The 15,155-nt window shown below is 45.6% G+C and overlaps 1 protein-coding gene across 1 annotated transcript in view; it reads left to right on the top strand.

Moving 5' to 3' along the window:
• Positions 1–15,155, top strand: part of TP53I11 (tumor protein p53 inducible protein 11) — a 108,394-nt gene that overhangs the window by 78,584 nt on the left and 14,655 nt on the right. Inside the window, exon 2 of the mRNA XM_030200822.1 lies at positions 11,666–11,822. Coding sequence (XP_030056682.1) covers positions 11,694–11,822 — 129 coding nt within the window. The 5' untranslated portion in view covers positions 11,666–11,693. The remainder of the gene's footprint in view (positions 1–11,665; positions 11,823–15,155) is intronic.

Here is a 15,155-nt window from a genome sequence, read left to right as displayed (position 1 = left end):
GATAATCTGCAAAAAGAAAAACAAGAAGCCAACAAACCCCCCCAGCCATAATGCAGCCTAAACATGTTTGATGTACTTGTTGAGTACCCCAGATTTCCACCTTCTTATATGCGTTGGCACTTGTGGCAGCCCCAATTCTAAATGAATGAGACGTATATTCTGATACTCTGAGCCCCAATCTTCGGACCACCAATCTAACACAGCCACAAACTGGTACCTAGTCAAAGGGGAGCCATCCATGTGCAGCAAAAAGAATTGAGAACCCGCAGGTCTGATGATCAAAAACCACCTGACCAGCTCATATGGGCATGTAGATAGCCTGGCGGTTGGTTTAAGCATGACCATGTGCCCCCTGGCCAGCTGATCCATTTTGGACCTGTCGATATGTACACACAAAACTTCTGGTAGAACCCAAACATGCTCCATGTGTAGTCACTCGGTCAAGTGTTCTGTTGACCTAAGGACTAACCTCCTGATCCTCAGAGCTGCAAAAAACACAAGGCTAAATGCCATGCGAAAAAGCAGCACCTTGTACGGGATAACAGCGACCTGATGCAAAGCATCCGAAAAGGAAATAAGCAGCATGTGAGCGATGGGCCGCCGCCCATTTGGAACCACTAGTACCACCCTAACGCAACCCCTAAATATCCGTTTCACAAAACAAAACCCAGCCGCATTCTCAATGCCACAGGCCTGGGCAAAGAATGCAAAACCTGCTATGTGTTGACCAACCTTCCCTTTGGAAAGTCCCTGCTTTTTAGCCAAAACCATGTACTTAGCTAATCCTAAGACTAACCCTGCTATTGAGAACCCGCCCAACTAAGGATAGCCAGCAAGATAAGCTATCCACGTTGCTGGCATCACAGGTTGCTTCATCAATTCCCAGAAAGCCTCGCTCCCAGATTCCATAGGTGTAACGGAAAAGGGGTACTCTCCTCGTTGCCCTGGGGACCAGCTCGCGAAAATGCTGAAACTGAAAATGAGATAACAAATCAGCTATCTGATTTAGAACCCACGGCACATGCCATGCACCTTCGGCCCCCTCAGTCCTCCACCGAGTCCATGTTTCTTTCCCTCTTCCTCCCAATCTCTCCCTGTCCTCCTTCAACCCCTCCACCCTCCGCCATCTCTCCCTGTCCCTCTCACCCCCTCCACCATCTTTCCCTGCTGCTTCAAGTCCATCTCTCGCTCTTCTGCCCCCACCCTCCCTATCCATCTCTCCCTTTCCTGCCCACTCCCATGAATCCCATGCACAGTGCCCTGCCATCAGCCCTGGCATTGTCTCTCTACTGCGGCCTGCACTCTGATATAACTTCCTGTTTCTGCTGGGGCAGGCCACAGTAGAGAGACAACACCAGGGCTGGTGGCAGGGCAGCGTGTGTGAATTCCTGCCACTGCCCGGCAACTTTTAGAACAATTTGAAGGTAGATTCATGGGGGGGGGGCCTTAAGGAAGGGAGGAGATGCTGCCTGGGGAAGGGATTTGGGTTGGGTTGGATTGGGGAAGGAAGGGAGGAGATTTTGCCAGGGGGAGGGTGTGGCAGAGATAACTGACAAGTGGCAAGATGCTGCACAGGCCTCATTATAGGGCCACCCCTGCTTGTAATTAACTGTCTGAGAGGCAAAAGGATAGTTAAAGTGTTTGGATATTTCTTGGAGTTTTTAGCCATTTTATAGCTCTCCCATGCTTCCCCCTTCCATCACAGAGAATATGGTAGGGTTCAACCACTGAGAAGGCTGCTTAGTCAGAGGAAGGAGAGCTGAGCTGCAAGTGCTGTGGAGAAGACTGTGAATGGCAGGGCCGCTGAGAGCCTGAGCCACGCCCGGGGCAAAGCCGCCCCTAGCCCCTGGGCCTGAAGGTGGTCGGATGGCAGACAGAAGGGAGTTGAGGGTAGGTAGGTGGAGAATGGGAACTGCAGCGCTGGCGGCCTGGAAGCAGGAGATCGCGAGAGACCCCGGCGCCGGGCCCTCCTTGAAGTCATGGGCCCAGGGAATTTTGCCCCCCTGCCCCCCCATCTTGGCGGCCCTGGTGAATAGGGGTTAGGTGAGGGGAAGTGAGGAGGTAGGAATGTAAGAGGAATGGGTAAATATTTGTGGGGGCTGCTACAAGCTGAAGAAAAGAACTGGCAGAAAATGCAAGAGCATTTACACGGCAATTATATGTAGAGGGGCATTTTCGAAAGGGACGTCCATGTTTTAATATGGACGTCCTTGCAAAATGTCCCGATCTAGGGGCGGGGAAACCCATATTTTCGAAACAAGATGGACGTCCATCTTTCATTTCGAAAACATCGTTAGGGACGTCCAAATCCTTAAATTTGGTTATCCCTAGATTTGGTTGTTTCTAATTTTCGGCGATAATTGAAACCAAAGACGTCCATCTCAGAAACAACCAAAAGCAAGCCATTTGGTCATGGGAGGAGCCAGCATTTGTAGTGCACTGGTCCCCCTGACATGCCAGGACACTAACCGGGCACCCTAGGGGGCACCAGTGGACTTCATAAATTGCTCCCAGGTACATAGCTCCCTTACCTTGTGTGCTGAGCCCCCCAAACCCCACTACCCACAACTGTACACCACTACCATAGTCCTTATGGGTGAAGGGGGGCACCTAGATGTGGGTACAGTGGATTTGTGGTGGGTTTTGGAGGGCTCGCTGTTTCCTCCAGAAATGTAACAGGTAGGGGGACATGGGCCTGGGTCCGCCTGCCTGAAGTGCACTGCACCCACTAAAACTGTTCCAGGGACCTGCATACTGCTTTCATGGACCTGAGTATGACATCTGAGGCTGGCACAACATATTTTGAAAGATATTTTTTGAGGATGGGAGGGGGTTAGTAACCACTGGGGGAGTAAGGGGAGGTCATCCCCAATTCTCTTTGGTGGTCATCTGGTCATTTCAGGACCATTTTGTGCCTTGGTCATAAGAACAACATGACCAGGTAAAGTCGTTCAAGTGTTCGTCAGGGATGTCCTTGTTTCTTTCGATTATGGGTCGAGGACGTCCAAGTGTTAGGCACGCCCATGTCCTGCCTTCACTATGCCTCCGATACGCCCCCTTGAACTTTGGCCGTCCCTGTGACGGAAAGCAGTTGGGGACGTCCAAAATCGGCTTTCGATTATACCGATTTGGAAGACTCTGTGAGAAGGATGCCCATATTCCGATGTATGTGGAAAGATGGATGTCCTTCTCTTTCGAAAATGAGCCCGAAAGTCACCCAAATTTGGGTGCCAGAAATCTGAGCACCAAGCTAGTATTCTATAATGGCAAATGTATGCACCAAAACCATTACCCGCCGGATTCTATATATAGTGCCAAGCATTAGGTACCAGAATTTGTACACGGATCTGAGATCCACATACAACAAGGTAATAGGCACCAGTTGCCACTTAATTAATGTATCATTGAAGTTGTGTGAAGATCTCCCCTGTGCACTGTTCTGTAACTTGATGCTTAACTTTTCTTATGCACAATCAAAAAGGGGGCAAGGGTGGGTCATGGGCATTCCCAAAAGTTAGTCCCCAATTTATAGAATGTGGCCGGTCCATGCCTAACTTTGGATGCTGGCCTTACACCTGTTTTTATCAGGTGTGAGTTTGATGTCCAAAACTAGGTGCTATCTATGTGTTACGCCGGTATTCTTTAAAGGTTGAGTGCCCTTCTTTTCAGTGCTTCCCCCTATATGTGTGTGTGTGTGTGTGTGTGTGTGTGTGTGTGTGTGTATCTGTGTTTCTTTGCAAGCTAGACTGCAAGAGTTCTTTCACCCAGTCTCAGGATGGTTCATGACATTAGGCGTGGTTAGATTCTTCAGTCAGATAGTATGTTTGCACCCCAGGAAGTTCTGGGCAGCCCAATGAGGCTGCTATGGTAACAGGCTGGCTAAGATGAATACACTAAGGTTGGGACTTTAACTGATCTCCAGAAGCAGTAAATGCCAACTCCCTTCCTCTCTCTGCTGCCCCCCCCCCCCCCCAGCTGCTAAAGACACTTTAACATATACCTACCTACAGTACTCTGGTAAAATGACAATTTTAAATTTTAACATGAACAAGAAAACTGTCCCACTAACCCAAGTGTCCCGGAAGCAAGACCTGATATCGTCATAGTCTACATGTATTTGCAAAAAGGTAGAAAAAAATAAACAAACTGTAATGTCACCTGTCATGCATCAGTTAATTCCAGTGTAATTCTCCAAACCTCAAAATGCACTGAAATGGGAATAATTTAAAATATCCATTATTATTGTGTATCAAACCAGAAATGATCCGTCTGAAAAAAAGAAAGACTAACCATTTTGTAAAACAGAAGACACTGCTTAGATACTGTATCTCTTTCACGATACATTGTAGATATATTCTATTATTCAAACCTTCTGCCCAGTTAATGGTTTTCCAATACATTACAGGTTTCCTTCTAGCTAGAAATAGCAGCACATTCATATTGTAATGTCCAGATCTTTCTGCTGCAGGTTGCTAGTCTTGCATTTTCAGATATACGTTCTTGTAGGGTTTGCTCATAAACACAATGCTACCTCTCTCTAGCTGTATTTCTCTGACATTTTCCCTGTTTAATAATTGTTAATGAATTCAGCACAGCGTGGTAATCCCGTGACAGCAGTCAGTCCCAGGGAAAGTTGTGCCAGAGGCACAAGCCCTCATTGGGGGCTGAGGGACCTCTATGACTCCCCTGGAAATGCAGCAGCAGAGGAGGAGCAGCAGCTGCTGGAACTCAGGTCTGAGGTGATTCAGAAACAGGGTCCTGGGGGAGCTCATGAGAGAGGGGAGGGGCATCCTGAAAGGAAAAGATTGGGCTCATTAAAACTGTTTGCAGTTAGAAATATTTTGAAATCAAGTGGAGTTGTGGCTGAGGAGGACTACACAAAGGTACGAACATTTTGGTCAGGATCCCTTCATGTGTAGTGGCAGGAATGTGCAGCACACATGGGGAGATCATTCCAGAACATTCTGGGATTTGATGCCTTCCCTTTTCTTCTGAGTTAATGCTTCTGTGTAGTTTTGGGCACGTTGTCCTACCCTCTGCGTCTCACTACACCTTTTCTCTGACCATCTTTGGCATTTCAGTTGCAGCCCTTGTCTTGAGAAATCTGCCATGGTTGCACCTAACAGTGGGTTGCTCACATGCTTCTGAAGTAATAGAAATATATTGTTCTTTGGAAATGTATTTGGATGAAAATACTAAAGTATGTTCTAACAGCTGTCAATAAGCTTATTACAATACCATTGAATGGCTATGGCTACAATTACCAAAATCCAATGGGCTGCAAAGTTGAATAAAGTAGTGTGGTTTCCATATTAGTCCACTTCAAAGGTAATAAATAGAAACAAAACAAAATAACAATAACAACAAGAAATAAAATAAGACAATATTTTTATGCTGGACTAACACATTTTTTGCTTACTTCTAAAGCTCAGAACCTTCTTCCTTGGGTCATATGACAAAATATCAGAATATATAAATAAAAGGTTCTAGCCTTTGAAAGCTAGTCATGGGTGTGTGCTTGTTATTTTGTATTTCTTACAGTTACAAAGTTAAAAGCCAGAACAGGAAAGAAATGTTCATGAAGCCATCCGCTGCCCTAGTTCTAAGTTTTCTCCACAGGAGACTCTTGACAGATTGATATCCATATTGGAATAATTTTACCCTGGCACAATGCATGGCTTCTGTGTTCTGTTGTGCAACAAATCTCTCTGGTACAATTTTTCCATTACCTAGGTGATATCTTACACTCCCAACTATCATTTTCTGCCCAAATTCACAGATTATGTACATCTGGTTTCTTTGTCTTGCGACAGTTACATTCTATTAGGCACTATTTAGATCAGACACACTACATGCTTTGATCCTGTCACTGTTTACCAGCAGACTTGACTATTGTAATGTTATCTATGGGTAGATGTGAATCGTTTGTTTACTCTTTCCAAAAATACTAAGACTAGGGGGCATGCGATGAAGCTACAAAGTAGTAAATTTAATACCAATCAGAGAAACGTTTTCTTCACTCAACTGTACTTAAACTCTGGAATTCGTTGCCAGAGAATGTGGTAAAGGTGGTTAGCTTAGAAGGGTTTAAAAAAGGTCTAGGCGGCTTCATAAAGGAAAAGTTCGTAGACCATTATTAAATTGACTTGGAGAAAATCCACTGCTTAGTTCTGGGATAAAAAATGTATTGAACTTTTTCGGGATCTTGCCAGGTATTTGTGACCTGGATTGGCCACTGTTGGAAATAGGATGCTGGGCTTGGTGGACCTTTGGTCTGTCCCAGTGTGGCAATACTTATGTACTTATGTACTAAAGAAAATGCAAACTTTACAAAACACCTTTATGAGGCTTCACTGTAACACATGTCATTCAGACCATTCTACCCATAGAACAATGGATTATTTTAAAGGTTCTTATGCTTACCTTCCAAGCCCTTCGTATAGGTGCCCCCCTCTATCTCTCATTGCTCACTAACCCTTACTGTTCCTCCCACTCCCTTCACTCACTTAAAGACCATTGTCTTGTCCTCCCTAACTTGAAACAAGCTATTCTAGAATCTACAGGACATCGTGCATTCTACTTTCTTGCTCCAGTCATTTGGAACTCTCTGCCCCTCACTATACGTGTTGAATCTTCCCGAAAGATATTCAAATCCCAGCTTAAGTCCTGGCTTTTCCAACAAGCTTTTTCCATAACAAAGTAAGTGCTTTTCGATGTCTCACTGTGTAAAATGGTCTTTTTTAAAAAATGTTGTTATTTTTCCTGCTTTCTTCTTTCTTTTCCTATTGAACCTTGCATTAGAGAGAGTAGTGGATGCTTGGAATGCCCTCCCGCGGGAGGTGGTGGAAAAGAAAACGGTAACAGAATTTAAACATGCGTGGGATAAACATAAAGGAATCCTGTTCAGAAGGAATGGATCCTCAGGAGCTTAGCCGAGATTGGGTGGCAGAGCCGGTGGTGGGAGGCGGGGCTGGTGGTTGGGAGGCGGGGATAGTGCTGGGCAGACCTATACGGTCTGTGCCAGAGCTGGTGGTGGGAGGCGGGACTGGTGGTTTAGAGGCGAGGATAGTGCTGGGCAGACTTATACAGTCTGTGCCCTGAAGAGGACAGGTACAAATCAAGGTAGGGTATACACAAAAAGTAGGACATATGAGTTTATCTTGTGGGCAGACTGGATGGACCGTGCAGGTCTTTTTCTGCCATCATCTACTATGTTACTATGTTATTTCCTGTGTGTTATATGTTTTATTTTATTTAATTTTTTATTTGTACACTGCTTTGAACTATACACTAGCAAAGTCAGTGTTGTAAGTCTAAAAAAATAAACACTCAGTACTTAGCATGTCAGATTCTCCAAACAGCATCCAGTTCTGTAAAGAGTAGCTGGAATGGTCTGTTTAATCCAAGTGCATATGTATTTATATAAAGTGGAATTAGAACATTTTCTATCAGTCCCTTGAATATATTTTACTGCTAGATATGGATGTAATAAATCACTTTTAATACAGGAGTTAATTGCTGATGCTCAGGCAGGTTTTAGCATTTATTACAGAAATGTGGCTCAAGAGGGTCCAGTTCTGGGAACTTTATGTCTCCCAGGGTACCTTTGTTCAACATAATCTTTATATAAGGGCACTGCAGTAATTTATAAGAGGATTTTTTTTTTCATTTTAAAGCTCTCCATTCTCCAGCGATAGATGATTTGGAATGACGTCTTTCTGTATCTCTTTGGAGTCAGATTCCGGTCCACCGGGTTTCCTTTTAATTTATGGATCACCAGGGACCTGAGCAGAAGTATTAGATTCATTATTGTCTACTGTCAGTCAGCATACTCTTGCTTTCCAATGTGCTTTAATTTTGGAAGATTTCAGCATCCATTTGAATAATTGTGATGATCCAATTGTAGCAAATTTTGTTGCAGTATTTCAGAGCTTGAATCTGTATTTAGTCCACACTTTTGCGGCTCATCAAGGGGGACATCAGTTGGAAAGTCTTATGACCTCTTTCAACAAATTTGGGGTACCTTTAGTTGATAATTATACAGTTACATCTTTGCTTTAGTCAGACCATGGTTTATTGGCTTTTACAGTATTGATGCAGCAAAAAGAGGGTTTTCAAATCATTAAACTGGTGCTGGGCAGACTTCTACAGTCTACGCCCTGATCATGACTGAATAGATATGGATGGGCTGGAGTGTAAATTTTAAGGGGTTTCGATGTTAGGTTCTGAACTTAGTACAAGAACAGTGCTGGGCAGACTTCTATGGTCTGTGCCCTGAGAATGGCGTAGACAAATCAAACTCGGGTATAAAATATTACATACCATGTAAAATGAGTTTATCTTGTTGGGCAGACTGAATGGACCGTACAGGTCTTTATCTGTCGTCATTTACTATGTTACTTCTGTAACATACTTGTCTAGGAGCCAATTAATTCTGAGCTGCTATGGTTCATTATAGAGCCCTTCACTGTGTGGAAGACAAGCCAATAGAGGATATGTTAGGTGATGCTGTACTAGAGGTAGTTGCCTATCTTATGTCGGAAGTAAGTAGAAAACACGCAATCGTTGGTACTCTGGAGCTTTAGCTTGGCTGAAATCAGCTTGTTGGCACTTGGAACATCGGTGGACAATAACTCAGGAAGCGGAAGTTAAAAATCAATGGAGATCTCAGATCAGGTTATATAAGAAGGAACCAGTGACAGTGAAAATGGGATATCAGAGGGCAAGCTAAATTGAGAGGCAGCTGTTCTCCTTTGTGTTTAGTTTAGATTTGTTTTCTATTTGATATATGGCTAGAAGGTTGTACCGACAAAGCGATTTACAGTAATAGTAAAATAGGTAAAAGAAGACAAATATAAAAATATAAAGAGAAAGAAAAGTATGAAATTAGAAAAAGGAGTACGATATTTACAATTATGATCCTTTTAAAATAGTTAAAAACAGTAGCTATGCTTAGTGCTCCGGTCCCTTGTTGACTCCTATAGCCTGTTGACTCCAGTCCACAGAGGTGATCAGTCCATCCCAACTCAACTCCATTCTTACTACTCAGGAGCTAGCTCACTATTTTATGATAGGATCAAGGTGGTAAAACCTTCTCTCCCAGTTGCCTCAGGGATTGAGAGAGAATAAGATGTAATGGTAGAGGAGAAACAAAGTGATATTGGGGTGCATTGTGTCTGGAGCCATTTTGCCACTTTGTTAGGTAGAGATATACATGGATTGATAAAGAGATTTTCCAAAAGTAGTTGCATTTTGGATTCATGTTTAGCATCATTTGTTATACCGGCACTAGGAAGAGGGTATTCCCAAGTGAAATGGTCATATTGTGATGACCCCTCTTCTTAAAGCAGCTAAGACATATGTTAATGATTGTGCTATCAACCAGTGGCAAGCCTCCCATTGTCTGCTAAGCTGATGGAAGATGTGGGCGCCTCATTGTTACAAGTTTTTCTTGGAGCTTGTGTGTGGCAAGTCACTTTATCTTCCTTGGTCTCTGAGACCCAGTTGTAAACAAGGCATTAATCTCAGTCTGGCTTTCCTGGTACAGTTGATAAGAATGAGGCATGCACCATCCAGTGAGAAGGACTTAAAATATGTAAGGGAGTGGGGGGGTTGGATTTAGCTCACGCCTTTTCAGCAGCAGTTCAAGGCAAGTTACATTCAGATGCACTAGGTAGTTCCCTGACCCTGTAGACCTCAGAATCTAAGGGAAAGGGAAATGGAACTTGATATACCCCCTTTCTGTGGTATTTTGCAACTACATTCAAAGCGGTTTTACATATATACAGGTACTTATTTTGTACCTGGGGCAATGGAGGGTTAAGTGCAGTGGCATACCAAGGGGGAGGGTGGTGGGGGCGGTCCGCCCCGGGTGCACGCCGCTGGGGGGTGCCGCGGCACGCGCCTGCTGCGAGAGTTCGCTAACTTCTCTCGTTCGCTGCAGCTCCCTCTGCCCCGGAACAGGTTACTTCCTGTTCTGGGGCAGAGGGAGCTGCAGCGAATGAGCAAAGTTAGTAAACTCGCAGCAGGCGCGTGCTGCGGCACCCCCCCCCCCAGCGGCATGCACCCGGGGGGGCTCTTTTGCCGTGGGGGAGGGGTCCGCGCTGCCTCGGGGGGGGGGGGGGGGCACTGCACCCGAGCTGCAGTGGGAATCGAACTCAGTTCCCCAGGATCAAAGTCCACTGCACTAACCACTAGGCTACTCTTATAAATTGGTGCAAGATTTAGGTATCCCACCAATGCACATAGTGTTAATTCTATAATGGCTTCTTGGTCCCAAGATGCCATTATTGAATACTAATGTAAGTTGGCACATTTTCCCACCTATTTACAGGCTCAACGTGGCTTACATAATACCGGAGAGGCGATTGCACACTCCGGTGTAAACAAATACATAGTGAAGTTGTGGTAAGATAACGTTCATGTGGTATAGCCACATAAGGAAATCGTACTCAGAGGATTGTGTTATGTCCATTACTTTTTTTTTTCTGCAGAGATCAGGCATTTATGTTGGACTGGTAGGGTATGCCTTTTTAAACAGGTAAGTTTTTAGTGTTCTTCAGAAGTGTAGTTGGTCGTACATAGTTTTCAAGGCTTTTGGTGGTGCGTTCCACAGTTGTGTGCTTATGTAGGAAAAACTGGATGTGTAAGTTGATTTGTATTTTGGGGATTAACATGCTTATTTTCAAAAGAGAAGGACCCCCATCTTTCGACACAAATCGTGAGATGGGCGTCCTTCTCGCAAGGTCGTCCAAATCGGCATAATCGAAAGCCTGTTTTTTGACACCCTCAACTGCTTTCCATCGCAGGGACGACCAAAGTTCATGGGGGCGTGTTGGCAGGGTAGCGAAGGCGGGACTGGGGCATGATTAGGAGATGGTCGTCCTCGGCCAATAATAGAAAAAAGAAGGGCATCCCTGACGAGCACTTGGCCGACTTTACTTGGTCCATTTTTTTTCACGACCAAGACTCAAAAAGGTGCCTGAACTGACCTGATGACCACCGGAGGGAATCAGGGATGACCTCCCCTTATTCCCCCAGTGGTCACTAACCCCCTCCCACCAAAAAAAACAAGCTTAAAAATACTTTTTTGCCAGCCTCTATGCCAGCCTCAAAAGCCATACTCGGGTCCATCGCAGCAGTATAAAGGTCTCTGTGAGGGGGACCAGTGCACTACAAATGCTGGCTCCTCTCATGACCAAAGGGCTTGGATTTGGACGTTTTTGAGATACACGTCTTTGGTTTCCATTGTCGCCGAAAACCGAGGACGACCATCTCTAAGGTCGACCTAAATGTCAAGATTTGGGCGTCCTCGACCGTATTATTGAAACGAAAGATGGACGTCCATCTTGTTTCGATAATACGCATTGCCACGCCCCTTCGCGGCACCGTCCTTGTAGTTGGCCGCCCTTAGAGATGGTCGTCCCCGTTCGAAAATGCCCCTCCAAGTAACTTGCCCAAGATACAAGGAACAGCAGTGGGATTTAAACCAAGCTGTCCTGGTTGTCAGTGTTATGCGGTGCTCTAACCACTAGGCTACACTTCCCCTGAACAGCTTCTTTTCTAACCTTGCTGCAAATAGGTTTATCCTCTAGGTCAAACATGCAGCCTTGCTGTTCCTCACACCATTGACATTAAGGTCTTTGTTCTTCCAATTTCTTTGTAGGTAGCAGACTGTAAGAAGGACGGACACCATGGCAACTAAGCAGCCCCCTCCCCTCATGAAAAAGCACAGCCAGACGGACCTGGTGAGCAGACTGAAGACCCGAAAAATCCTGGGGGTCGGAGGGGAGGATGATGATGGAGAGGTCCATAGGTCAAAGGTAAGAATAAATTACACAAATTCTGGGAGTGGCCTACTTTATTCAGTCTGGACTCGGAGATGGAGGCGAGACATTCAGGGGTTGAAATCCAGTCAGCAGCACTAAGTGTTTTGCTGACTACCTCTGGTGTTATCCCCGGAAATTCAATGCTGGGCCATGTCTGGGCACTGGCATTGAATTTCCAGGTTTTTAGAGCTGGTTAAATTATAATTGGTTAAGTGAGATATTAACGCACTTAACCAGCCATAGGGCACCACATAAAGATAGAACTGACTTATATACGAACCTATTTATTCAGTGAACCTGGAGGTTAAGTGCTGAATATCAGCATTTAACTGGCCAAGTGCCGACTTCACCCCTGGAATGCCCCCAAATTAGTCGGTTTTCCTTTAGGCACTGACTCATCATTTTCAATGGCACTAACCAGTTAAGTACCACCGAGGATGACCGGTAGCACCAAACAAATAGTGGCCAAATCACTTTGAATATCGATTTCTAAGTTTCATCTTCTGTGCTATCAGATAATACACTCCTCTTCCAGCTGATAATGGAGGTAGCAGTATAGATGTGTTTGTCTGGCATTACTGAGGGCTGTGTGAGTGGGAGCAGGGGCTACACCCAAGCAATTATATCCATGTGACCAAGGTTCACACCTGGGAGATTGTTAAGGTACTTCTGCCAGTGAGAAGCTTGGCATGTCATGTGTGGCCCATAGTGCTCATATGGCACCTTCTCCAACATTTTGCAGAAGGTGATGCCCAGAGGCAGGAGCAAGTGGGAATTAATCCTGCCTCTTCGCGGTATGGGGGGGGGGGAGGCTAGGTTTAGGGTAGGTGGGGGTCCTGCTAAACTACCAGGGACTTTTTTGGGACAGAGGGGTGGGAGTCCACTAGACTAACAGGACATTTTTTAACAGTAGGGACGGGGGGGGAGGTCTGGTTGGACGGGGAGTGTTGGGTTGGGTCATGAGGTGGAGTCAGGCTGCTGCAAAAAGCAGTCTGGGACAGTCTGGTTGAGTTGGAAGAAGAGAAGGGGTGCCGCTAGACACCTCTCAACCAACTTCTACGCTGTCCTGGACCTGTTGAAAAATTTCCCATGCTAAAGGCACATGAGAAGCTTTTTGTTGTTGTTGTTGTTGTTGAGCATGACTGCAGGGTGGGCAGTGGCATTAACCTGCATTTACTACCCAAGCTGAAACCGTTTGAGATTCAATGCACAATAACATGCATGCAAACCTGGCATTAACTGCATGTTAATGCTGGTGGTATTTTTGAGCATCAGCCCCTTAGATTGAAAGTCTCTGGGGACAGGAAATTACCTACTGTAACTGACAGTAACTCACACTGAGCTACTACTGAAAAAGGTGAGAGCTAAATCCCATCTTCTTTTAAAATAGAATTTCTTTGTTTTAGCAGGGGGTTTAATGCTCCTACTTTGACAATAGTAATTATCATCATGTCCCAATGGGGTCATGACAGGGTGTTAACCTCTCATCTTCCCCATCTCATTGAAAAGGCCAGTAAGGGACCATTCTCAGTCCAATGCTCAGAATCAATGATTGATTCCATATTTGATCATAGCCAAAAGGCTGATCTCTTTAGACTAAAGGGTCAGGATTCAGATGTCCAGGTGGCCACAAGTTCCTTATCTGTGCTGTGTCCAAACCTCTGAGCTTATTTTGTCTATCTGTAGCCAGAGTCAGTAACTGAACTGCCCCTGACCCATGCTGGTGGGGAGAGGGACGAAAGGGAGGAAGCAGAAGACAAAGGCAGGAATTTGGGGGAGGAAGTTACCTCCACTTCCTGTCTGGTCCTTTGTTTCCCCTGCTTGTCCCAGAAGAAGCTTTTGACATAGATCTGGGAGGGTGGATGGATCAGATACTGCAGTACTGCAGTCCTCTGTAGAGTGGGGATATCTCATATGTGGATCAGATATTTAATAATTTGGTCGGTGGAAAGCAATCTTGAAGCAGTTGCTTCAGTCTGCAACTATGAGTGTTGTTTTTTTTTTTTTTTTGGGGGGGGGGGGAATTTAGATCATACCCTTTTAGTGATAGTTCAGTATACTAGGCTGGGGATCCTTGGCAGCAGGTACTTTCTGTTGTATGAGAACCTGGAACACAACTTCAGTAAAGTTAGGGTTACCATACGTCTGGTTTTACCTGGACATATTCTCTTTTTGAGGACACAGCAGGGCAACTGGGCGGGTTTTGCCAGCCTGCCCGTTTGTTCGGATTTGCAGACAAACAGGCAGGCAGACGGGCAGGTGGGCGTCCTATCCTCCCCTCCCCTCCTTTACCTTAGTGTGGTGCCGTGGTGGTCTAGTGACCTCTTCGGGACAGGAAAGAGCCTCCTCTTTCCTGCCCGGTGTGTCTGCAGACTGCCTTTCTCCTGGCGCTGATTCAAAATGGCTGCCAAGAATTCAAGCAGTGGCCTTGTGAGCCTTCCGCAGAAGTCTTGCAAGGTCACTGCTTGAACTCTCAGCAGCCATTTTGATTCAGCGCCAGGAGATAGTCTGCAGACATGCTGGGCAGGAAAGAGGGGCTCTTTCCTGCTCCAAAGAGGTCACTAGACCACCAGGGCACCACACTAAGTTAAAGGAGGGGAGGGGTAGTGAATGGAGTCATGTGGGTGGAGGGAGGCTGGAAAATTGGGGAGGGAAGCTATATTGGGGGAGAGAGGGAATCTGGCTTTCTTTGGGGGGGGTCAAAGTGATGGGGCGGGGTGTGACAAGGAGCGGGAAAGGGCGAGATATGGTGCAGGGTAGGGGTGTGACAGGGGTGGGGTAGGGTTGCAACAGGGGGTGGGGTGGCGTGCAACAGGGGGTGGGGCATGTGTCCTCTTTTTTTCTTAGGGCAAATAAGGTAACCCTAAGTAAGGTAACACTGTGGTTTATCTTTCTGTGGAATTATCAGGGTTCTAGAATAGTATCAGATAAAATAGGAGGTTTGGGCTCCAGGATCCACCCCCTCTTCTGCGTACACACCCACTTCTATAAAACTAAAGTCCAGGCCTGGGTATATTCTCAACCAGTACATTACTTAAAAATAAGTGAAGATGCAGAAATAAGTCTAAAAGATTCACAAATCAGCAGTGAAAGAAAATTATATAGGAACACCGATTTCTCTCATCTTTATGGAATCACTTTGCAGGGGAACTTCTGTCTTCTCCTGGGCCTGAAATGCCTTCTGGAGCAAGGAGATCAACTCGGAAGTGATTGCAGATTCCCCTGTGGAACCTGACCCTCTGTGCATGGGCTCTCAGGGTCCTCCACCGTGTCCTCTTCTGTTTCTTCTAGGATCAGCAGCTTCTCTCTCCTTTGGTGCCTTAGACA

This window comes from Microcaecilia unicolor, chromosome 4 (assembly GCF_901765095.1).
Source record: "Microcaecilia unicolor chromosome 4, aMicUni1.1, whole genome shotgun sequence".
Lineage (NCBI taxonomy): Eukaryota > Metazoa > Chordata > Amphibia > Gymnophiona > Siphonopidae > Microcaecilia > Microcaecilia unicolor.
Note: the sequence above shows the minus strand (reverse complement) of the source record. Positions and strands in the feature narration are given on the sequence as shown.